Source organism: Plectropomus leopardus, chromosome 13, assembly GCF_008729295.1.
Source record: "Plectropomus leopardus isolate mb chromosome 13, YSFRI_Pleo_2.0, whole genome shotgun sequence".
NCBI lineage: Eukaryota > Metazoa > Chordata > Actinopteri > Perciformes > Serranidae > Plectropomus > Plectropomus leopardus.
In genome coordinates this window covers 14,227,879-14,253,049 of record NC_056475.1, presented here as the reverse complement: position 1 = coordinate 14,253,049, position 25,171 = coordinate 14,227,879, and the positions used below count along the sequence as shown (strand labels likewise).

At 37.9% G+C, this 25,171-nt stretch overlaps 1 protein-coding gene across 1 annotated transcript in view; it reads right to left on the bottom strand.

The window, feature by feature from the left end:
• Nucleotides 1-12,283: 12,283 nt before the first annotated feature.
• The window catches only part of stk10 (serine/threonine kinase 10), a 51,332-nt gene continuing 38,444 nt past the window's right edge, over nucleotides 12,284-25,171 (bottom strand). The window contains exons 9-20 of the mRNA XM_042498888.1: nucleotides 22,837-23,184; nucleotides 22,326-22,754; nucleotides 19,061-19,185; nucleotides 17,867-17,990; nucleotides 17,494-17,673; nucleotides 16,876-16,968; nucleotides 16,509-16,638; nucleotides 16,231-16,355; nucleotides 15,815-16,003; nucleotides 15,610-15,735; nucleotides 15,312-15,425; nucleotides 12,284-14,110 (exon numbers count right to left, since the gene is read on the bottom strand). Of these exons, the coding sequence (XP_042354822.1) occupies nucleotides 13,970-14,110; nucleotides 15,312-15,425; nucleotides 15,610-15,735; nucleotides 15,815-16,003; nucleotides 16,231-16,355; nucleotides 16,509-16,638; nucleotides 16,876-16,968; nucleotides 17,494-17,673; nucleotides 17,867-17,990; nucleotides 19,061-19,185; nucleotides 22,326-22,754; nucleotides 22,837-23,184 (2,124 nt within the window). The 3' untranslated portion in view covers nucleotides 12,284-13,969. The remainder of the gene's footprint in view (nucleotides 14,111-15,311; nucleotides 15,426-15,609; nucleotides 15,736-15,814; nucleotides 16,004-16,230; nucleotides 16,356-16,508; nucleotides 16,639-16,875; nucleotides 16,969-17,493; nucleotides 17,674-17,866; nucleotides 17,991-19,060; nucleotides 19,186-22,325; nucleotides 22,755-22,836; nucleotides 23,185-25,171) is intronic.

The window sequence follows — 25,171 nt, the reverse complement described above, 5'->3', positions numbered from 1 at the left end:
CGCGTCTCTACGAGCTATTCTATGTCGTTTTTAGCCATTTTTGGGAGTAGTCAAAATTTGACTTTTTCGACATACTATACTATTGCCTTTCTCGCCATTTTTTTTGACATGCTAAAATATGAGTTTTTTGGCCTTTTCTGGACTTTATTCCCACTTTGTGTACTATAACGCGTCTCTACGAGCTATTCTATGTCGTTTTTAGCCATTTTTGGGAGTAGTCAAAATTTGACTTTTTCGACATACTATACTATTGCCTTTCTCGCCATTTTTTTTGACATGCTAAAATATGAGTTTTTTGGCCTTTTCTGGACTTTATTCCCACTTTGTGTACTATAACGCGTCTCTACGAGCTATTCTATGTCGTTTTTAGCCATTTTTGGGAGTAGTCAAAATTTGACTTTTTCGACATACTATACTATTGCCTTTCTCGCCATTTTTTTTGACATGCTAAAATATGAGTTTTTTGGCCTTTTCTGGACTTTATTCCCACTTTGTGTACTATAACGCGTCTCTACGAGCTATTCTATGTCGTTTTTAGCCATTTTTGGGAGTAGTCAAAATTTGACTTTTTCGACATACTATACTATTGCCTTTCTCGCCATTTTTTTTGACATGCTAAAATATGAGTTTTTTGGCCTTTTCTGGACTTTATTCCCACTTTGTGTACTATAACGCGTCTCTACGAGCTATTCTATGTCGTTTTTAGCCATTTTTGGGAGTAGTCAAAATTTGACTTTTTCGACATACTATACTATTGCCTTTCTCGCCATTTTTTTTGACATGCTAAAATATGAGTTTTTTGGCCTTTTCTGGACTTTATTCCCACTTTGTGTACTATAACGCGTCTCTACGAGCTATTCTATGTCGTTTTTAGCCATTTTTGGGAGTAGTCAAAATTTGACTTTTTCGACATACTATACTATTGCCTTTCTCGCCATTTTTTTTGACATGCTAAAATATGAGTTTTTTGGCCTTTTCTGGACTTTATTCCCACTTTGTGTACTATAACGCGTCTCTACGAGCTATTCTATGTCGTTTTTAGCCATTTTTGGGAGTAGTCAAAATTTGACTTTTTCGACATACTATACTATTGCCTTTCTCGCCATTTTTTTTGACATGCTAAAATATGAGTTTTTTGGCCTTTTCTGGACTTTATTCCCACTTTGTGTACTATAACGCGTCTCTACGAGCTATTCTATGTCGTTTTTAGCCATTTTTGGGAGTAGTCAAAATTTGACTTTTTCGACATACTATACTATTGCCTTTCTCGCCATTTTTTTTGACATGCTAAAATATGAGTTTTTTGGCCTTTTCTGGACTTTATTCCCACTTTGTGTACTATAACGCGTCTCTACGAGCTATTCTATGTCGTTTTTAGCCATTTTTGGGAGTAGTCAAAATTTGACTTTTTCGACATACTATACTATTGCCTTTCTCGCCATTTTTTTTGACATGCTAAAATATGAGTTTTTTGGCCTTTTCTGGACTTTATTCCCACTTTGTGTACTATAACGCGTCTCTACGAGCTATTCTATGTCGTTTTTAGCCATTTTTGGGAGTAGTCAAAATTTGACTTTTTCGACATACTATACTATTGCCTTTCTCGCCATTTTTTTTGACATGCTAAAATATGAGTTTTTTGGCCTTTTCTGGACTTTATTCCCACTTTGTGTACTATAACGCGTCTCTACGAGCTATTCTATGTCGTTTTTAGCCATTTTTGGGAGTAGTCAAAATTTGACTTTTTCGACATACTATACTATTGCCTTTCTCGCCATTTTTTTTGACATGCTAAAATATGAGTTTTTTGGCCTTTTCTGGACTTTATTCCCACTTTGTGTACTATAACGCGTCTCTACGAGCTATTCTATGTCGTTTTTAGCCATTTTTGGGAGTAGTCAAAATTTGACTTTTTCGACATACTATACTATTGCCTTTCTCGCCATTTTTTTTGACATGCTAAAATATGAGTTTTTTGGCCTTTTCTGGACTTTATTCCCACTTTGTGTACTATAACGCGTCTCTACGAGCTATTCTATGTCGTTTTTAGCCATTTTTGGGAGTAGTCAAAATTTGACTTTTTCGACATACTATACTATTGCCTTTCTCGCCATTTTTTTTGACATGCTAAAATATGAGTTTTTTGGCCTTTTCTGGACTTTATTCCCACTTTGTGTACTATAACGCGTCTCTACGAGCTATTCTATGTCGTTTTTAGCCATTTTTGGGAGTAGTCAAAATTTGACTTTTTCGACATACTATACTATTGCCTTTCTCGCCATTTTTTTTGACATGCTAAAATATGAGTTTTTTGGCCTTTTCTGGACTTTATTCCCACTTTGTGTACTATAACGCGTCTCTACGAGCTATTCTATGTCGTTTTTAGCCATTTTTGGGAGTAGTCAAAATTTGACTTTTTCGACATACTATACTATTGCCTTTCTCGCCATTTTTTTTGACATGCTAAAATATGAGTTTTTTGGCCTTTTCTGGACTTTATTCCCACTTTGTGTACTATAACGCGTCTCTACGAGCTATTCTATGTCGTTTTTAGCCATTTTTGGGAGTAGTCAAAATTTGACTTTTTCGACATACTATACTATTGCCTTTCTCGCCATTTTTTTTGACATGCTAAAATATGAGTTTTTTGGCCTTTTCTGGACTTTATTCCCACTTTGTGTACTATAACGCGTCTCTACGAGCTATTCTATGTCGTTTTTAGCCATTTTTGGGAGTAGTCAAAATTTGACTTTTTCGACATACTATACTATTGCCTTTCTCGCCATTTTTTTTGACATGCTAAAATATGAGTTTTTTGGCCTTTTCTGGACTTTATTCCCACTTTGTGTACTATAACGCGTCTCTACGAGCTATTCTATGTCGTTTTTAGCCATTTTTGGGAGTAGTCAAAATTTGACTTTTTCGACATACTATACTATTGCCTTTCTCGCCATTTTTTTTGACATGCTAAAATATGAGTTTTTTGGCCTTTTCTGGACTTTATTCCCACTTTGTGTACTATAACGCGTCTCTACGAGCTATTCTATGTCGTTTTTAGCCATTTTTGGGAGTAGTCAAAATTTGACTTTTTCGACATACTATACTATTGCCTTTCTCGCCATTTTTTTTGACATGCTAAAATATGAGTTTTTTGGCCTTTTCTGGACTTTATTCCCACTTTGTGTACTATAACGCGTCTCTACGAGCTATTCTATGTCGTTTTTAGCCATTTTTGGGAGTAGTCAAAATTTGACTTTTTCGACATACTATACTATTGCCTTTCTCGCCATTTTTTTTGACATGCTAAAATATGAGTTTTTTGGCCTTTTCTGGACTTTATTCCCACTTTGTGTACTATAACGCGTCTCTACGAGCTATTCTATGTCGTTTTTAGCCATTTTTGGGAGTAGTCAAAATTTGACTTTTTCGACATACTATACTATTGCCTTTCTCGCCATTTTTTTTGACATGCTAAAATATGAGTTTTTTGGCCTTTTCTGGACTTTATTCCCACTTTGTGTACTATAACGCGTCTCTACGAGCTATTCTATGTCGTTTTTAGCCATTTTTGGGAGTAGTCAAAATTTGACTTTTTCGACATACTATACTATTGCCTTTCTCGCCATTTTTTTTGACATGCTAAAATATGAGTTTTTTGGCCTTTTCTGGACTTTATTCCCACTTTGTGTACTATAACGCGTCTCTACGAGCTATTCTATGTCGTTTTTAGCCATTTTTGGGAGTAGTCAAAATTTGACTTTTTCGACATACTATACTATTGCCTTTCTCGCCATTTTTTTTGACATGCTAAAATATGAGTTTTTTGGCCTTTTCTGGACTTTATTCCCACTTTGTGTACTATAACGCGTCTCTACGAGCTATTCTATGTCGTTTTTAGCCATTTTTGGGAGTAGTCAAAATTTGACTTTTTCGACATACTATACTATTGCCTTTCTCGCCATTTTTTTTGACATGCTAAAATATGAGTTTTTTGGCCTTTTCTGGACTTTATTCCCACTTTGTGTACTATAACGCGTCTCTACGAGCTATTCTATGTCGTTTTTAGCCATTTTTGGGAGTAGTCAAAATTTGACTTTTTCGACATACTATACTATTGCCTTTCTCGCCATTTTTTTTGACATGCTAAAATATGAGTTTTTTGGCCTTTTCTGGACTTTATTCCCACTTTGTGTACTATAACGCGTCTCTACGAGCTATTCTATGTCGTTTTTAGCCATTTTTGGGAGTAGTCAAAATTTGACTTTTTCGACATACTATACTATTGCCTTTCTCGCCATTTTTTTTGACATGCTAAAATATGAGTTTTTTGGCCTTTTCTGGACTTTATTCCCACTTTGTGTACTATAACGCGTCTCTACGAGCTATTCTATGTCGTTTTTAGCCATTTTTGGGAGTAGTCAAAATTTGACTTTTTCGACATACTATACTATTGCCTTTCTCGCCATTTTTTTTGACATGCTAAAATATGAGTTTTTTGGCCTTTTCTGGACTTTATTCCCACTTTGTGTACTATAACGCGTCTCTACGAGCTATTCTATGTCGTTTTTAGCCATTTTTGGGAGTAGTCAAAATTTGACTTTTTCGACATACTATACTATTGCCTTTCTCGCCATTTTTTTTGACATGCTAAAATATGAGTTTTTTGGCCTTTTCTGGACTTTATTCCCACTTTGTGTACTATAACGCGTCTCTACGAGCTATTCTATGTCGTTTTTAGCCATTTTTGGGAGTAGTCAAAATTTGACTTTTTCGACATACTATACTATTGCCTTTCTCGCCATTTTTTTTGACATGCTAAAATATGAGTTTTTTGGCCTTTTCTGGACTTTATTCCCACTTTGTGTACTATAACGCGTCTCTACGAGCTATTCTATGTCGTTTTTAGCCATTTTTGGGAGTAGTCAAAATTTGACTTTTTCGACATACTATACTATTGCCTTTCTCGCCATTTTTTTTGACATGCTAAAATATGAGTTTTTTGGCCTTTTCTGGACTTTATTCCCACTTTGTGTACTATAACGCGTCTCTACGAGCTATTCTATGTCGTTTTTAGCCATTTTTGGGAGTAGTCAAAATTTGACTTTTTCGACATACTATACTATTGCCTTTCTCGCCATTTTTTTTGACATGCTAAAATATGAGTTTTTTGGCCTTTTCTGGACTTTATTCCCACTTTGTGTACTATAACGCGTCTCTACGAGCTATTCTATGTCGTTTTTAGCCATTTTTGGGAGTAGTCAAAATTTGACTTTTTCGACATACTATACTATTGCCTTTCTCGCCATTTTTTTTGACATGCTAAAATATGAGTTTTTTGGCCTTTTCTGGACTTTATTCCCACTTTGTGTACTATAACGCGTCTCTACGAGCTATTCTATGTCGTTTTTAGCCATTTTTGGGAGTAGTCAAAATTTGACTTTTTCGACATACTATACTATTGCCTTTCTCGCCATTTTTTTTGACATGCTAAAATATGAGTTTTTTGGCCTTTTCTGGACTTTATTCCCACTTTGTGTACTATAACGCGTCTCTACGAGCTATTCTATGTCGTTTTTAGCCATTTTTGGGAGTAGTCAAAATCTGACTTTTTCGACATACTATACTATTGCCTTTCTCGCCATTTTTTTTGACATGCTAAAATATGAGTTTTTTGGCCTTTTCTGGACTTTATTCCCACTTTGTGTACTATAACGCGTCTCTACGAGCTATTCTATGTCGTTTTTAGCCATTTTTGGGAGTAGTCAAAATTTGACTTTTTCGACATACTATACTATTGCCTTTCTCGCCATTTTTTTTGACATGCTAAAATATGAGTTTTTTGGCCTTTTCTGGACTTTATTCCCACTTTGTGTACTATAACGCGTCTCTACGAGCTATTCTATGTCGTTTTTAGCCATTTTTGGGAGTAGTCAAAATTTGACTTTTTCGACATACTATACTATTGCCTTTCTCGCCATTTTTTTTGACATGCTAAAATATGAGTTTTTTGGCCTTTTCTGGACTTTATTCCCACTTTGTGTACTATAACGCGTCTCTACGAGCTATTCTATGTCGTTTTTAGCCATTTTTGGGAGTAGTCAAAATTTGACTTTTTCGACATACTATACTATTGCCTTTCTCGCCATTTTTTTTGACATGCTAAAATATGAGTTTTTTGGCCTTTTCTGGACTTTATTCCCACTTTGTGTACTATAACGCGTCTCTACGAGCTATTCTATGTCGTTTTTAGCCATTTTTGGGAGTAGTCAAAATTTGACTTTTTCGACATACTATACTATTGCCTTTCTCGCCATTTTTTTTGACATGCTAAAATATGAGTTTTTTGGCCTTTTCTGGACTTTATTCCCACTTTGTGTACTATAACGCGTCTCTACGAGCTATTCTATGTCGTTTTTAGCCATTTTTGGGAGTAGTCAAAATTTGACTTTTTCGACATACTATACTATTGCCTTTCTCGCCATTTTTTTTGACATGCTAAAATATGAGTTTTTTGGCCTTTTCTGGACTTTATTCCCACTTTGTGTACTATAACGCGTCTCTACGAGCTATTCTATGTCGTTTTTAGCCATTTTTGGGAGTAGTCAAAATTTGACTTTTTCGACATACTATACTATTGCCTTTCTCGCCATTTTTTTTGACATGCTAAAATATGAGTTTTTTGGCCTTTTCTGGACTTTATTCCCACTTTGTGTACTATAACGCGTCTCTACGAGCTATTCTATGTCGTTTTTAGCCATTTTTGGGAGTAGTCAAAATTTGACTTTTTCGACATACTATACTATTGCCTTTCTCGCCATTTTTTTTGACATGCTAAAATATGAGTTTTTTGGCCTTTTCTGGACTTTATTCCCACTTTGTGTACTATAACGCGTCTCTACGAGCTATTCTATGTCGTTTTTAGCCATTTTTGGGAGTAGTCAAAATTTGACTTTTTCGACATACTATACTATTGCCTTTCTCGCCATTTTTTTTGACATGCTAAAATATGAGTTTTTTGGCCTTTTCTGGACTTTATTCCCACTTTGTGTACTATAACGCGTCTCTACGAGCTATTCTATGTCGTTTTTAGCCATTTTTGGGAGTAGTCAAAATTTGACTTTTTCGACATACTATACTATTGCCTTTCTCGCCATTTTTTTTGACATGCTAAAATATGAGTTTTTTGGCCTTTTCTGGACTTTATTCCCACTTTGTGTACTATAACGCGTCTCTACGAGCTATTCTATGTCGTTTTTAGCCATTTTTGGGAGTAGTCAAAATTTGACTTTTTCGACATACTATACTATTGCCTTTCTCGCCATTTTTTTTGACATGCTAAAATATGAGTTTTTTGGCCTTTTCTGGACTTTATTCCCACTTTGTGTACTATAACGCGTCTCTACGAGCTATTCTATGTCGTTTTTAGCCATTTTTGGGAGTAGTCAAAATTTGACTTTTTCGACATACTATACTATTGCCTTTCTCGCCATTTTTTTTGACATGCTAAAATATGAGTTTTTTGGCCTTTTCTGGACTTTATTCCCACTTTGTGTACTATAACGCGTCTCTACGAGCTATTCTATGTCGTTTTTAGCCATTTTTGGGAGTAGTCAAAATTTGACTTTTTCGACATACTATACTATTGCCTTTCTCGCCATTTTTTTTGACATGCTAAAATATGAGTTTTTTGGCCTTTTCTGGACTTTATTCCCACTTTGTGTACTATAACGCGTCTCTACGAGCTATTCTATGTCGTTTTTAGCCATTTTTGGGAGTAGTCAAAATTTGACTTTTTCGACATACTATACTATTGCCTTTCTCGCCATTTTTTTTGACATGCTAAAATATGAGTTTTTTGGCCTTTTCTGGACTTTATTCCCACTTTGTGTACTATAACGCGTCTCTACGAGCTATTCTATGTCGTTTTTAGCCATTTTTGGGAGTAGTCAAAATTTGACTTTTTCGACATACTATACTATTGCCTTTCTCGCCATTTTTTTTGACATGCTAAAATATGAGTTTTTTGGCCTTTTCTGGACTTTATTCCCACTTTGTGTACTATAACGCGTCTCTACGAGCTATTCTATGTCGTTTTTAGCCATTTTTGGGAGTAGTCAAAATTTGACTTTTTCGACATACTATACTATTGCCTTTCTCGCCATTTTTTTTGACATGCTAAAATATGAGTTTTTTGGCCTTTTCTGGACTTTATTCCCACTTTGTGTACTATAACGCGTCTCTACGAGCTATTCTATGTCGTTTTTAGCCATTTTTGGGAGTAGTCAAAATTTGACTTTTTCGACATACTATACTATTGCCTTTCTCGCCATTTTTTTTGACATGCTAAAATATGAGTTTTTTGGCCTTTTCTGGACTTTATTCCCACTTTGTGTACTATAACGCGTCTCTACGAGCTATTCTATGTCGTTTTTAGCCATTTTTGGGAGTAGTCAAAATTTGACTTTTTCGACATACTATACTATTGCCTTTCTCGCCATTTTTTTTGACATGCTAAAATATGAGTTTTTTGGCCTTTTCTGGACTTTATTCCCACTTTGTGTACTATAACGCGTCTCTACGAGCTATTCTATGTCGTTTTTAGCCATTTTTGGGAGTAGTCAAAATTTGACTTTTTCGACATACTATACTATTGCCTTTCTCGCCATTTTTTTTGACATGCTAAAATATGAGTTTTTTGGCCTTTTCTGGACTTTATTCCCACTTTGTGTACTATAACGCGTCTCTACGAGCTATTCTATGTCGTTTTTAGCCATTTTTGGGAGTAGTCAAAATTTGACTTTTTCGACATACTATACTATTGCCTTTCTCGCCATTTTTTTTGACATGCTAAAATATGAGTTTTTTGGCCTTTTCTGGACTTTATTCCCACTTTGTGTACTATAACGCGTCTCTACGAGCTATTCTATGTCGTTTTTAGCCATTTTTGGGAGTAGTCAAAATTTGACTTTTTCGACATACTATACTATTGCCTTTCTCGCCATTTTTTTTGACATGCTAAAATATGAGTTTTTTGGCCTTTTCTGGACTTTATTCCCACTTTGTGTACTATAACGCGTCTCTACGAGCTATTCTATGTCGTTTTTAGCCATTTTTGGGAGTAGTCAAAATTTGACTTTTTCGACATACTATACTATTGCCTTTCTCGCCATTTTTTTTGACATGCTAAAATATGAGTTTTTTGGCCTTTTCTGGACTTTATTCCCACTTTGTGTACTATAACGCGTCTCTACGAGCTATTCTATGTCGTTTTTAGCCATTTTTGGGAGTAGTCAAAATTTGACTTTTTCGACATACTATACTATTGCCTTTCTCGCCATTTTTTTTGACATGCTAAAATATGAGTTTTTTGGCCTTTTCTGGACTTTATTCCCACTTTGTGTACTATAACGCGTCTCTACGAGCTATTCTATGTCGTTTTTAGCCATTTTTGGGAGTAGTCAAAATTTGACTTTTTCGACATACTATACTATTGCCTTTCTCGCCATTTTTTTTGACATGCTAAAATATGAGTTTTTTGGCCTTTTCTGGACTTTATTCCCACTTTGTGTACTATAACGCGTCTCTACGAGCTATTCTATGTCGTTTTTAGCCATTTTTGGGAGTAGTCAAAATTTGACTTTTTCGACATACTATACTATTGCCTTTCTCGCCATTTTTTTTGACATGCTAAAATATGAGTTTTTTGGCCTTTTCTGGACTTTATTCCCACTTTGTGTACTATAACGCGTCTCTACGAGCTATTCTATGTCGTTTTTAGCCATTTTTGGGAGTAGTCAAAATTTGACTTTTTCGACATACTATACTATTGCCTTTCTCGCCATTTTTTTTGACATGCTAAAATATGAGTTTTTTGGCCTTTTCTGGACTTTATTCCCACTTTGTGTACTATAACGCGTCTCTACGAGCTATTCTATGTCGTTTTTAGCCATTTTTGGGAGTAGTCAAAATTTGACTTTTTCGACATACTATACTATTGCCTTTCTCGCCATTTTTTTTGACATGCTAAAATATGAGTTTTTTGGCCTTTTCTGGACTTTATTCCCACTTTGTGTACTATAACGCGTCTCTACGAGCTATTCTATGTCGTTTTTAGCCATTTTTGGGAGTAGTCAAAATTTGACTTTTTCGACATACTATACTATTGCCTTTCTCGCCATTTTTTTTGACATGCTAAAATATGAGTTTTTTGGCCTTTTCTGGACTTTATTCCCACTTTGTGTACTATAACGCGTCTCTACGAGCTATTCTATGTCGTTTTTAGCCATTTTTGGGAGTAGTCAAAATTTGACTTTTTCGACATACTATACTATTGCCTTTCTCGCCATTTTTTTTGACATGCTAAAATATGAGTTTTTTGGCCTTTTCTGGACTTTATTCCCACTTTGTGTACTATAACGCGTCTCTACGAGCTATTCTATGTCGTTTTTAGCCATTTTTGGGAGTAGTCAAAATTTGACTTTTTCGACATACTATACTATTGCCTTTCTCGCCATTTTTTTTGACATGCTAAAATATGAGTTTTTTGGCCTTTTCTGGACTTTATTCCCACTTTGTGTACTATAACGCGTCTCTACGAGCTATTCTATGTCGTTTTTAGCCATTTTTGGGAGTAGTCAAAATTTGACTTTTTCGACATACTATACTATTGCCTTTCTCGCCATTTTTTTTGACATGCTAAAATATGAGTTTTTTGGCCTTTTCTGGACTTTATTCCCACTTTGTGTACTATAACGCGTCTCTACGAGCTATTCTATGTCGTTTTTAGCCATTTTTGGGAGTAGTCAAAATCTGACTTTTTCGACATACTATACTATTGCCTTTCTCGCCATTTTTTTTTGACATGCTAAAATATGAGTTTTTTGGCCTTTTCTGGACTTTATTCCCACTTTGTGTACTATAACGCGTCTCTACGAGCTATTCTATGTCGTTTTTAGCCATTTTTGGGAGTAGTCAAAATTTGACTTTTTCGACATACTATACTATTGCCTTTCTCGCCATTTTTTTTGACATGCTAAAATATGAGTTTTTTGGCAGCAGCAGTTTTTGGAACATGTAAAATTTTGACATTTCTCGTCATACTACAACATGCACTTTCAGTCTTTTGCATTTTCAGTCTTTTTTTTTACATGCTGGTCACATGGTGTTTTTGCAACTTTCTAACTAGAATAGCCGGCCAAAACACGCCATAGCATATTTTCCAGCTGTTTTTGAGACATCAAATTTTGACAGTTTTCGCCATACTATAGTTCTTCATTTTTTCGACATACCAAACTAGGGTGTCTCTGGCCATTTTTGCAAGATTCTATGCACGTCTCGGCATGCCATTTTATGCGGCTTTCAGCTGTTTTTGGGACATGTCAAATTTGGTCATTTTCTACCAAACTATAGTGTTGCATTTTCGGTCTTTTTTTTTTTGGACATGCCATATTAGGGTATTTTGGCTGTTTTTGCAAGATTCTATGCTATGGCGTTTCTTGACACAGTATTCTAGGCGGTTTCCATGTGTTTTTGGGACATGTCAATTTTTGACATTTTTTGCCATACTATATTATGGCATTTTGGGTCATATTTTCATCAGCTTATCCGAGTCCGGGTCGCGTGGGGTTCAGGCCAAGCAGAGCACTCCAGATGTCCCTCTCCCCCGCAATGCTTTTCAGTTTGTCCTGAGGGACACCAAGGCGTTCCCAGGCCAGACGAGAAATGTAATCTGTCCAGCACGTTCTGGGTCCTCCCCGGGCCTCCTACCAGTAGGACGTGCCCTGAACGCCTCCAGTGGGAGGCGTCCAGGAGGCATCCTGATCAGATGCCCAAACCACCTCAACTGGCCCTTTTCAACACGAAGGAGCAGGGGCTCTACTCCAAGCTCCTCCCGGATGTCTGAGCTCCACACCCTATCTCTAAGGCTGAGCCTGGCCACTCTGCAGAGGAAACTCTTTTTGGCCTCTTGTGTTAGCAATCTCTTTCTAATTGGCCACTACCCAGAGCTCGTGACCATATATGAGGGTTGGAATATACATGGACTGGCCCCTGGCTCCAAACCAGCACACAAGGCACCTGACTACGATCCCTTTCCTTACGGGTGGTGGGCCCACTGGGTGGCGGCTCCATGTACTTTCTTCGGGCTGAGCCCGACCGGGCCCCATAGCGTCTGTCGTTTTTAGCCATTTTTTCGACATACTATAGTAATAAGCTTTGGCGGATGTTTGGACAACATGCTATAAAAATGCCACTACTTTAAGAGAGAACCTCTGCCACAATTTACTAATTAGAAAATCTGCCTTTATTAAGAGTTATGTACAACAGTGGTTCCTTTTGATACAGTTTAATTCACACCTACAACCCCTCCATAGAGACAATGTCATGTAAACTGAGGCAGAGAGGCATATATGGAGCCATTTAACATGACAGACAAAATGATTTTCCAACAAATTTAAATACTTTTGAGTGTTTGAGAGGGAGAGATTAAGTTGTACCTGATTGCTGACCTAGTTTAGTGTAAGTCTGCAGGCCAAACTTGCTCTAAAAGAAGCTCAATCAAAAAGGCAAGTTCCTCAGCTGCAAACCTCAGTTTTTGGTTTAAGGTTTAACATCTAGACACATATTACAGGCTGAATTGTCGCACTCCCTTTAAAAAGTATATGAAGAGTTATGTTCCAAAATCCAATCAGCATTTAAAAAATTAAAGTGTCTTTCCTAGTACTCAAAATTATGAAGATGGAATAACTTTTAAGCAATGCCATTTTTTTCAAAAATCCATCCATTTCTGGAGTTAAACTCTTCACATTATCCCTGCTCTCAGTGCAAAGGAACGCAAAGATTACAAAAAATAAACCTCTTTAAGCTTAGCAAAGACATACATGTAATATTGCACTTTGGTTAGCAGGCAGTGCCTTTACTGCACACCGTATAACAATTATACACTTTTTTTAAATTCAATTTTGAATCCCCTATCTAACATCTGTCAAAGAACAACAGTATCTTGCTTTGGCTTCGTCATTTCCCATCCAGTGTGACTGAATTTACAGTAAAAATACAACAGAGAAAAAAAATGTCATAGCAAGCTATGTAAATAACAATGAGTCTTCCCTCGACTGTTAAAATCTCATTTCTAAGAAATCATGTACAAGAAACTGTTAAACTACGATCTGTATTTAGCCTCATCCTGCATTTCAAACGAGATGCAAAATAATAAGCACATCCTTCATACCTGGCTTGTAAAAAAGAGATATTTAAATTAGCATACACAGTTGTAAATCTGGATTGTGTTCTTTGTCAGTAAAAATAAATAGAAGCAGTAAGCTGCTTTAAGACATGCATGCAACTTGGACTAAACAGGTCAATCAGCAAAGGCATACAGAAATGGAAACTATCAGAAGAGTTCAATAAATTATTAAATTTTGGTTGTTTTTGGCCACGGTATTTGGAAGACAGCACTGATAATTAAACAAAAAGTGCTTATGTACTGACTCACTCAACATTCTTCCTACTTAAAAAAAACACCCCCAAAAAACAAACAAACTTCCTCTTTCTTCCTATTTTTTCTACAATATTTACTGCTTATTAGTTTGGTATGTCAGGGCCACTGTATTGTCCACTAAATTGTTTTAATGGTGAGCCATAAGAGGCAGACTTGAAAAAGGAAATAAAACACTGTATGGGAGCAGATGCTATGGAATCGAGTCATGTGAGGCGCACAATGAGTTTTAAATGCAAATAATACAACACTTTATCCAAAAAAAAAAAAAAAGTAGAACATTAGATAAAACATAAATATTCAATGAAACATTTAAGGAACCTGATGGAGGGATAGGTATGATGCCATTACCAGCAAAGCTATTTAAAACTGATGCCGCAGGCTGTTTTAGCATACATGGGTGTACAGGTTGAGTATGTGTTGGTGCTAACAGTGGCCAGGAGATATCAGGCAATGTGTCACAGTGGCTGTTTTTTATGTGGTGGAAGAGTCTTGGTAAGGCACAAACTTGGAGAGTTTGTTGGGAGAACTTGGGTTTGGGCAATCCGAGCTCTCACTCATCCTGAAGAAAACCTCCTGCTCCCTTTTCTTCATGTTTAGCTCCTCTTCAAGGGCCTAGGAGGGTTGGAAAGAGAGGGACGTAAACTCTCTTTACACTTGTCTGATGTCTTACAACACAGAAAAAACTATATATTATCTTCCTTACTGTGTTCGGCAGTCTTTATTGAAATGACTTGACATTTGAATGACTAAGTAGATTATATATAGTGAAGTTATGAAGTGAATGAGACAAGTTTTGATCTTTTTGCTCAAGTTCTTTTATAAAATTAAAGGAATAATTTGACATTTTGATATATACACTTATTCTCTTTCTTGCCGAGAGGATGAGGTCATCTGTGCTTTAAGCAGTATGAATGTGGAGGTAGAGGAGAATTGCTTAGTTTAGCATAGAGTAAAAACTGAAGGAAGTCCCTGCCCTCAGTCTCTGACTGCCAAGAAACTACCAGCTTATAACCCTGTGAAAACAAAATTTGTCATTTTAAGAAGATGCAGAATGCACATTCTTAAACTTTAAAAAAAAAGTCAGGCTAATTGTTTCCCTTTACTTCCACTCTTTATGCTAAGCTATGCTAAGCACCTCCTGGCTCTGGTTCCTAATTTAGGAACAAGCTCTAAACAAGATTCAGAGTATTAATATAGTAGCAAACCAGTATTTGCTACGTAAAGCTATAGTTAAGTAATGGTGTATGAAGCAAAGAATTAAGTCACGTTACCCGTCTTTGTTGTGATCTGAGACGTCCCAGCTGGGCACGCATGGAAGTGCATGTGAGTCACTGGCCAATCTCCACTGCTTTACACAGTGTTATTATGGAAGCATAGTTCCCACCCTCTAGTTCCCTCTCCCGGTTAATCCCTTAACTCTGTGGGCTCTGATGCCGTTGTTAGCTGTTAACCTCAGTGTTGAGAACCATGTGGAGACAACCTCTGAATCATAGACACACTCTGAATATGGTGTTGTGCTCCTATATTGTGTTCAAGTCTCAGCAACAGAACAAGTGAGCATTTTTCCCAAAATGTTTGACTTCTCGTTTATCTACAAGCCATTTTATTTTAAGATCAGCATGTTTCAACATGCACGCGTATATAAAACATCCTAATTTCTCCTCACCTATAGAAAGGAGTCTGACATAAGCACATAAATGATTTAAGTAAATGATGTACTTTTATTTTATGTTAAATAGCATACTGAGTGAAGTTCTGTATTAGAGCCATGCATATGACACATTATAATAAAACTGTATCGGGAGACATGTACCTTCTTCCTCGGTTTCAGCAGGTCCCTCCACTCCTTCAGCAGCTGGTTGTGTTGTTCGTCCAAATGTTTGAGCCTTTGAGTCTCATTCTCAACCAACAGGTGACATTTTTCATTCTGAAGCACAAAAAAAGCTCTTGTTAACAAATGCAGGTTGTTTAATGCGCTCAATTTGTGCAGCACATCCTGTATGGACTGGACAGGGGACCCCACTGACGAAATTTGCCTTGGAACCTTTGAGGGATTTGTGATATAAGATCCACAGTATAAAAAAAACAAGAAAGTGTTGCCCCTAATTCACCTGTAGCTGCTGCAGCTCTCTGACATTGCCCTCACACTGGCCAATCATCTCCCTCATCTGGTTCTCGTGTTTCTGCTGCTGATGCAGCCTCTCTGCCTTCTGCCTCTTCTCCTCCTGCTGAGAAAACTAGAGAGCGACGAAGGAGAGTGAGTTACTGAACAATCAACTTGATGCATGAACGTGAGCGTGAGGAAACCCTCGCTACCTGTTTGATCTTCTCTCTGTCCTCTGAGGAGCTGCCCGTTGAGTTGATGCGGAGGCTCTTCTTGAACATGGCCATGCGGGTCTTGGCTTCACTGCGCTGGATCTTAGGCAGCCGGTTCTTTTCCTGCTGCTGCCGAGCTTTCAGAATCTCAATCATTCGCTGATTGTAGCACTGCATCTGTTCCTGCTCCTGAAGTGACACAATAGACACAATGGCACATTCATTTCATGCGATGCAGGGAAGACGCCGATAAACAGCACAGTTGACACAGATGGAAGCTCTGAGTAACGTAGGCTTAATGCTGGATTGCTTAACATAAAATAGAAAGTTAATTCCTGAATAGAGACATTTATTTGCTTCCTGAAGTTAAATGGGTGTTGAATAGTTTTGGGGAGAGGAGTTGTAAATCCTGTGACCTTCTCATGTTTTTTGAGAAGCTGATGCCTCTGAAGGAAGTACTGGTCTTTCAGCTGCTGCTTCAATAGCTGGTGCCTCTCGTAAAGATTCTTCTCCTCCATGTCCCATATCGTCGCTTCACGCTCTGATCATAGCGAAGAGGGGGCACAAGAAATAATCAAGATATTGAAATGCAAAATGTCAACACAGTAACATCCCAGTATACCAGGGATGGGCTAAGAAAAATAAGTGGGGTCATTTGAGTTGAATTAACCCTTTTTTTAAACAGATATTGTACCTCTGATTAGCTGGTGTTTCTTGTTGAGGCATTCCCTCTCCATCTCTGCAATCTCTCTCTTGTTGCTGGCGATGATTCTCTTTAGCGTTGTGTCCAGGTGGTTCTTTTGAGCTGCCAAAAATTTGTCCTCCTAAAAACACAAAAAAGAGAAAGGCATGGATGGAGGGCATGAACGACTTGCTAAAAAGGAGCCGCAACTGTCATAGACGAGCGTTTACTCCACAAAAGAAAAACACTAATGGACTAAGAGGTTCCTTTTTTGTGTCGATGTATGTCGTCTATGTTCTCTTTCCAGCAACATCTCACAAACCTCTCAGTTTTTCATTTTTTTCTAAAGCAGTCCAGTTAAGTACACATGACAACTTACCTCTCTTATCTTAAATTCCTGGAAGGAATTCATCATCTGCTTCAAGGAGTCTTTACGCTGACTTCTGGGCAGCTTATCAACAGATTGTTTTACCTAAATATATAAAAACAGTCACATATCGGCTATTTTCAATGAGTAACAATAATAATAAGAAGAATTATAATAAACTTTATTTAGATAGCAATTTTCTTAACTAGGCTTTTCAGAAAAGAAGCACAGAAAAACAAGGCAGCAATAAAACAATAATAAAATGCAAACAACAAAGCAACCATATATAAATAGTGGTGGGGGAAAAAGTATAAAAAGTAGCTTACAATAGCCGCAGAGGGATAATAAAACCTAGCAACATATTAAATATTCATAAATTCTTTCCTACAAAAGAAAGTTTTAAGAAGCAGTTTGAAAGATGGTAAAGATGTAGTGTGTCTAATCTCAACAGGCAAAGTTCCACAGTTTAGGGGCTCGGACAGAAAAGGCGCAGTAACCTTCAAACACAAGGAGGCAAGCAAAGCATGTCAAGATGAACAAAGCTATCAATCATGCCTCTGCAGGATAATTACTAAGATCTTTATCTGACCTGTTTTCCTTCTCTCCCGCACATCCTTATCTCAAACGTACCTCCTTTTTCTTGTGTTTTAACTGATCCTGAAACCTGTGGTGGTCCCGTTCCTGCTCTGCTTTGATGCGTTTAGTTTCTTCTTTGAGTTTAACATGGTGGTCTCCTTCCATCTTCTCAATCGTTTGCTTCTGGTGCTTCTCCAGGGTCTCCAGCTCCGTGTCATAGTGCTTCTTCTTGGCCTGGGACCCAGCAAGAGGAAAAAAAGCACACTGTAAGCATAGGTGAAAATAAAAACAGCCCCACACATAGGACTGTTTTCATAAGACTTTGACATCCTCCAAAAAAGAAATGTCTCACAGGTCTGCACAGCCTCTGCCAATCATCTTATGGATGAAAAAATACACATATTTATGACAAGAAACTGTGACTCACATTCATCTCCTGGTCAAAACGTCTCTGCATTTGTTCTCTCTGTGTTTCCAGTTTGGCGTTTAGACCAGCTTGAGCACGTTGCTCTTCCTTCTGCAGCAAACGGAGCTCGCGCAGCTCCTGACGTCTAAACACACATAACATCTTTTTGTTCATATAGTTTATGATTTAAACAACTACTCACATTTAAGGTAATATTGTTACTCTGAATTAATTATTTTAAAAGAGGCATTTGGGGAAATATTAGAAATGTTCCATTTTTCTCTTGGCCTATAACAGGGCATATTGTTGTCCTGCTAAAAATTTGATGAAGTCTTAAGTCTAAAATTCAAATCAAGCCAAGTCAATTTTATTTATAAAGCCCATTAACAAAAATCTAAGTTTGCCTCCGGGGGCTTTACAGCACATGACATGATCTGTCAGTCACAGTGGATGAGGAAAACCGGGGTAAAAAATGGGATGAAATCAAAGTCAGTTGATATTACTGTAGTCACACATGCAATGGCATATTTGTACCACTAGATGACATGAGTAATCCACCAGTAAGTACTTTGGGCTTTAAGAGGCAGTGAGTAAGACTGTTGTCACTGAGCACATCACTGGACAACAAAAATAAAACAGTATCGATCATTGTTTGAACATGTAGACTCCCATAACCAAATATAGCAAGTCCAATCTCCCCCCTGACCTAACAGTAACTCCAGAGACATTTTATTTTTATGTAAAACCACAGGCTATATATAAAGAGAGAAGTACCTAAATAAAGCTTTTTCCATAACAAATTGGGTATTTGTTAACTCGAATCTCAAGAGGCTAAAGCCCAAGAGTGCAGGATGCCTGAAATAGCATGTGAGTGTGTTTTTTAATTGAACCTTTATTCAACCAGGAGAGTCCCATTAAGGATTAACAATCTCTTTTTAAAAGGGAGAAATCGCCAAGAGAAGCTGCAGCATAAAAAACAAACAGAAAACACAAGAAGAGGCCGAAAAAAGGAAATGAAATCCAGCAAAGTGAACCCACATTTCAAAAGAGACATTTAAAATAGATATTTGTGAAGTAAAAGCGACATCTAACAGGCCCCTTTTCACTGTCGGGACTGAGGAATAAACAGAACTTTGAGCTCGTGGATCTTATTCACAGAGAATGAAAACAGAAACTGAATATGTGTCGTGTAGGCAGACGGAGTCATTCACGTACCTCAGGAATCGCATCTCCTCATCTTTCTTCTCATCATCCCTGATGATCTTGGAGGTGGTCACGCTGACCTCCACGCCGTCAATAACAAACTTCCTGGTCCGCTTCAGAGTCTTGCTGGAGAAGGGCTGAGAGGCAGACAGGAAGGGACAAAGGTCAAAGAGAAAAGGACGGCGTTAGATTAAATCAGACGTTAAGTACAAGACAAATATCCATGCGTCTGTGCCTGTGTCGGAGAGTGCACTGAAACTCTGCCGGATGGTTATTCTAGCAGCATGTCCGCAGGCATCAGACACCAAAATGTTTTTTCGAGACCTTTTCAAAATTCTTTTAACCAAATCTGAGATTTTTTTTTTGAAAATCATCTTTCTGTTATTCAAGCATTGCAACAAAATATGATGATTAGAAGTATAAATGTAGCCCCATGCATAGGTACGTTTTATGTAGGAATAAATGTACATTTTGCCAACAAGTAAGAGAGAATATGAAACAAAAAAGCAAAATCTTAAAGATTTGTAACATCAGAAATATGGACTTTCACGCCAAAGAGCTTGACTCACTTCTCAAAAAAAAATTAATAGACTGATAAATTAAACAAAATGTTTGAGGCAAATAAGGCCTAATAAGATTCAAATTTAAAACTACTCAATGTTTTTAAATGCCAAAGCTTTTTAAAAAAACAAAAAAATTAAGCCATTTTAAGACTTTTTGTTTTGTTTATTCTTTGTTTTTTTTACTCTGCACTAAGCACTCTGTGCTTTTATCGCTGTTTTTTTAAAAACCCTTTTTGTGCTTTTTTTTTTAAAAAAAAAAAAAAAAAAAAAAAAAGGTGCTTTATGTATAAAGTTCATTATTTAAAAAAATTGGGGGTAATACTACTTTTTAACTCCATACCTACAGATTTATTTTATTTTCAAACTTCAGCCCAAACTGATGCCACCTCAAGTGACGACTGAGGCATTTTATCAAATTTCAAGTCTCCTCTCTCTGGAGCTACAAAAGGCTTAATACAATCCCCCAAAAGACCTGTAAACAGACTTTGATGTGTAAAATCAGTTGACTAAGCTTTAAATATGCGTGCCTTTGTGACTTCCAGTGTAAGCCTTTTTATCTGGTGGCAGCTGTGTAAGTGTGTGTTGACAAAGGCATTAATATTCCTGTCAGTCTGGTTCTACTGTAACAAGCAGCAAGATGCTCCATCTGTCACTGTAATGGGGAGCGCCATGCAGGAAGTAACCTCTTTCAGTAAATGCAACACAACGTGGCTTCTTTAACTCTTTACAACAAAGCTGGCCTACAGTAAGTATGGTTTTACATTAGGATTCAGCTGGTTGAGAAACTTGCAATCATAATGCGCAATTTTCCTAGTTACAGGAACAGTCCCATTTTGGAAATTCAAGGTTTTAACCAAATACCAGCAGTCTATTTCTGATCATGGGCCTACCAAGAACAAACAGGCGACCTTTTTCTTTGCTCACAGATCAAAGTTATACAAACTCAGTCTAATTTAGGGGGTACTGGCGAGACAGCAATCCAACAATGTCTCGGGAAGTCATGATGCATAATATATCAGAGTGTGAACACAGCTTATAATTGAACAGACAAAACTGTTATGGCTAACAAAGCACATTTCCCTCCCCTATCTAAATCAGCTTCCACAGACAATATTTACAAGAGTGATATGGCAGCATTTACTCTGCAAACACAGGGTAGCTCAAACCCTGGATGACGCCATTTCCTGGTTTATAAATAGTGTGTATATAAGAGGAGCGGAGGAGAGGAGAGGAGAGGAGAGAGGAGAGGGAAGAGGGGGAGAGGGGGAGGGAGGAGAGAGGAGAGGAGAGGAGAGAGGAAAGGAGTGGAGAGGAGGAGAGAGGAGAGGAGAGGAGAGAGGAAAGGAGTGGAGAGGAGGAGAGAGGAGAGGAGAGGAGAAAACTGAACAAAAAAATTTATTTGGGTTTGTGCAAATTGCTCTCCACTCTGAAAACGCTTCCTCATGAACCCTCTGCAGCTGAACAAACAGACAACATATGAGGTGCTGGATGCCACTTTTGCCATGTTTTCTATTGTTGATATCTCTCCACATAACTGACACATTTACAATGGCAGTAAATCCATGTGCCTCTGTGTTTGAGTGTGTTATTAAAGACACACTGGCGCTACAATCAGAGGACATGTGGGTCACTCTATAACCAAGCTGCATTGTTTGTGATTGAGGCTCTAACTTCCCATCACTTATCGTTTACAAACCAAACACACGGATCAATTCATGAGCACACATGAGCGCATGCACACACTGATGCTCTCAATCACACACACTTGTGCAGAAACACGAGTGCCCCCCCGTCCAAAAAAAAAAAAAAAACAAAGATAGCCCATTCACTCTCCATGCAGGCTGCTGCTGCTGAATAATCTGTTCTGGAAAAACTTAACATGCCACAAACAGACAGGACTCCACGCGCAGTCAATGGGATTTCAATCATGGTCGCTCCATAAGCCTCCAGAAGCTGCAGAGTGACAATGAGCTACATAGAAACTTCCATTCATGCTGGTGAATACTGAACTGTGCCCACACAAAGGCCACTGTTGGTCACCATGAATGGAAAATGTTGCATATTTTGCTTCAGAAAGGCTCGGTGATAAATGATGAAAATGGTCTCTCTCTTCTCTCCCTTCAGCTTCCTAACGTCCCTCCCTCACTGGGACTGTCAGACCGTGCACCAGTGTGGTGGTTGTAATTCATTTCCTCTCTTTCTTATTGCATTACATCATAAAAAGCATCGCCATAAGGTGGAAAAGACAGCTCGTTTTTGTTTATGATGACATTTTGGATATTTAGTTTTCACTTTCCACTTAAGACTTAAGATACTAAAAGTATCTGTCAATAATTCAGCTTAGTTGCACCACATAAATCCAAGTTTACCATAACCAATTAAAAAGAAAAACTTAGGCTATAAGAGCATTAACTAGTCTATTCTCCGTCTCCTCCCTGAAAGCAATGTGTGGTGTGAGCCTAATGAAAGACAGGCTATCCTCTGTTTCAGATGGTTAACACCCACACCGCAAAATACAACACAATGCACTTTCAGTTCCTCCGTGGGTGCCGAGAAATAGTTTTTCCAAGGAGGGGTTTTCCTACAGAGGCAGAGAGCTGCTTCAACACTGGTCTATTTCACCTTAAAGACAAGTTCTCTGCTCGAAGATTATCTTGGCATTTAAATAAGGAGAGCAAAGGAATACTGATACAGGACAGATCAGGCTTACTCACCCTTGCAGACATCATGATGACCTCCTTGTTGACAGACATGTCCATGCTCTCTGATGCCATGCTGCCCGCGTAAGAGGACCGTTTGTTGATAATCCCGCCATTGATATAAGGTGAGGGAGCCTCTGAGTTTCCTCCTGTCGATGTCCGCTCTGGGGTATCCTTGGTTAAGCTACCATTCACCTCCGAGCGGGGTGCAGGCACTGGGGTAGGAGCGACAGAGGGAGCAGGAGTGGGTGTCGGAGAGGCACTGGGACTTTGGCTCGGAGTTGGTAAGCTCCCATTTGCCGCAGTGTTGCTCTCCTCTTCCTCCGTCACCACGACCTTGGGCACTTCAGGTTCTGTTGCGTCTATGATGATGTCGACATGTTCTTCAGATGCCTCGGGCTGGAGAGATGGTGGCTGTTCAGTCTCTGGGGTCTCCACAGCAACCTGAAAATGAATTTTGGTATTATTACTGATACACAACAGGCAACACCATTCCATCTTCTAAACATTAGACTTGTAAAAGCACCTTTTCCTCCAATGTGGGGGTACTCTTCCCGTCCTCAATGCCCGAGTCTGAGCTGGAGGTCTTGGTTGAGGCCTCGCTCTCAGATTTCTCTGACTCCAGAGTGACTTCATCTGCCAGTTTGTCACCCAGCTCCTCTGGCTCTTTCGGCGGGAGGTTCTGCCGTGGTAGGGGAACAGGGACCACCATGACGGCACCTGGCTGCTCCTCTGTCTGTGTATCTGGCTGGGTCCCCTTCCTGGGGAGAGGTATAGGTGTTGTTGGGGAAGGCGTGGTGGGGCTCGGGGTGTCCGTAGACTGGTCTCCTTCCAAACTGGTCTGACTGGTCTGGCATGGCTCCTTTCCTGGAGACTTTAGAAGTCAGGAGGAAGAAGAAGACAATTGTTATGTGCTGATGTGACAAAACATTTTATGTTTGCATACTTTAGAGGAGCACTTCACCTACTGCTTTTAATGAAAAACTATTAACAATACATTTTTAAAACAAACATGCTCACATTATTTTTTTTACTTAAATTAAAGAAAGAAAGAAAGAAAAGGAAAAAAGGATGACAGGAATTGATTTCAGTTGGATTAAAACATTTGGGAGACCACCAGTGTCTTAAAGGAATATTTCTTCCATAAAATGCCCATTTGTAAATTAGCTACTTGTGTCATATTGAATTTGTAAAGAAAACTTTGCAATTTTCCATGGAGGCATGCAAGAAAAACAAAAATGAATCCATTGACTAACTGGTTGAGCAAAACTATATCTTAACATCTGTTTACAAACTCTCATACAGCTCATGCAGAATAATCCAATTCTCATTTATCCAGTCGTGTGTTCAGTACTTCATTAACACATGCATTTTTTGCTACAACTTTAGTGTATAAAACAGAACTCAAAGTGCAACTTATCTATGCTCCATTCAAAGCCAGACTCCCATAATAAAGGTTTTTCATGAAAATACATTTGTTTGGGTAGTAGTGAGCGTACAACTGGATAAAAGAAACTTATTCTGCATGAGTTGTGTGAGTTTTTGTAAACTGATTTTTTACCATAAGTAGCTTTGCTGTTAAAAGTGGCCCCCAATCAATCACTAAACCAATAGGTTCATTATTTTCCTTGAAGGCATGCGAGTAAAACAAAGTTTTCTTCACAAATTCAAGTTAACACAGAATGACCAATTGATTTACACATGGACAATTTACAGGTGAAACATTCCTTTAAGTCACTGGTGATCTCCTCAAAGTTTAAATTGAACAGAAATTGCATTCAGTCATCCATTTTTGTACTAAAATTATAATGTTAGCATGTTTTTAAATAAATTGTTAAAATTTTAAAAAAGAAAAATGAAGAAAAAGTTATTTTGAGAAATATAAAAATACTGATTTCCCTGGCAGAAAAGCTAATGTGAATAGTGTTCTGCCAAAGAATGCTAAAGTTAGTGCTTCATGCAAGATTTGACTAACTGTAACAAAATGAGACACTGAGGTGGACTGATACTGGTATGGTATTCTGTTGAATGAATGCAAAACTAGGTTGGCACCATCATTAAATCAAAAAATGTAGTAAAATATAAATTTCTCCTTATTGGTTTCTCTTTTTGAAGGAAAACACAGGACAGGTGACTGAGCATATACACTATGCACGTCATATTCTACTTAAGTTTAGATAATGTTCCCACCGGCAGTGTGAGCCTAAGCTGCTTTAGTAGGAATGCAGTCATTCCTGCTTAGACTGCTACTTTTTACTGAAGAGGAGACTTCAAATTAATTATTTATGTTATTATAAACACCACTGAAGATGTTATTTTAAAATTATGTGCACAGCCATCTGTCAAACCAAGCCGTTCTGCTTCTCAAAATATCTCTCTGCCGTCTTCCACGACAGGTAAACAATACCATCAGACATCTTTATGGTCAGGTTCAGCCTTCCTAATGTCTCAGCAAACATCTCTGCCCGGCTGTGTCTGATATATGGCAAAAGATAAACGGTCAGATAAATGCTTGGCTGGCTCTCAGGGTCTTCTAACTGTAAGTGTCAAAATGTTGCTGTGTGTTCAAAAGTGCTGGAGGACAAAAGGAAAAAACTGGAGTAATGTCACAGTTAAATAAACACAGGGATGAAAAATAAGATGTTCAGACTCAGTCAGCCATTTACAATGTAGTACTGCACTGTATATGCAGCTTTATATTTTGGTATTTAAATCAATTTGAATATTTCTTATCAATGAATCCTGACTGAAAAAGCTTGGAAGCAAATAACCCAACTGTGATCAATCTAACACAGCGTTCCTACAGCTTGAGGAAAGTTAGATTAAGATGTTTTAATACTTTTTAAACATCACTTGGAAAG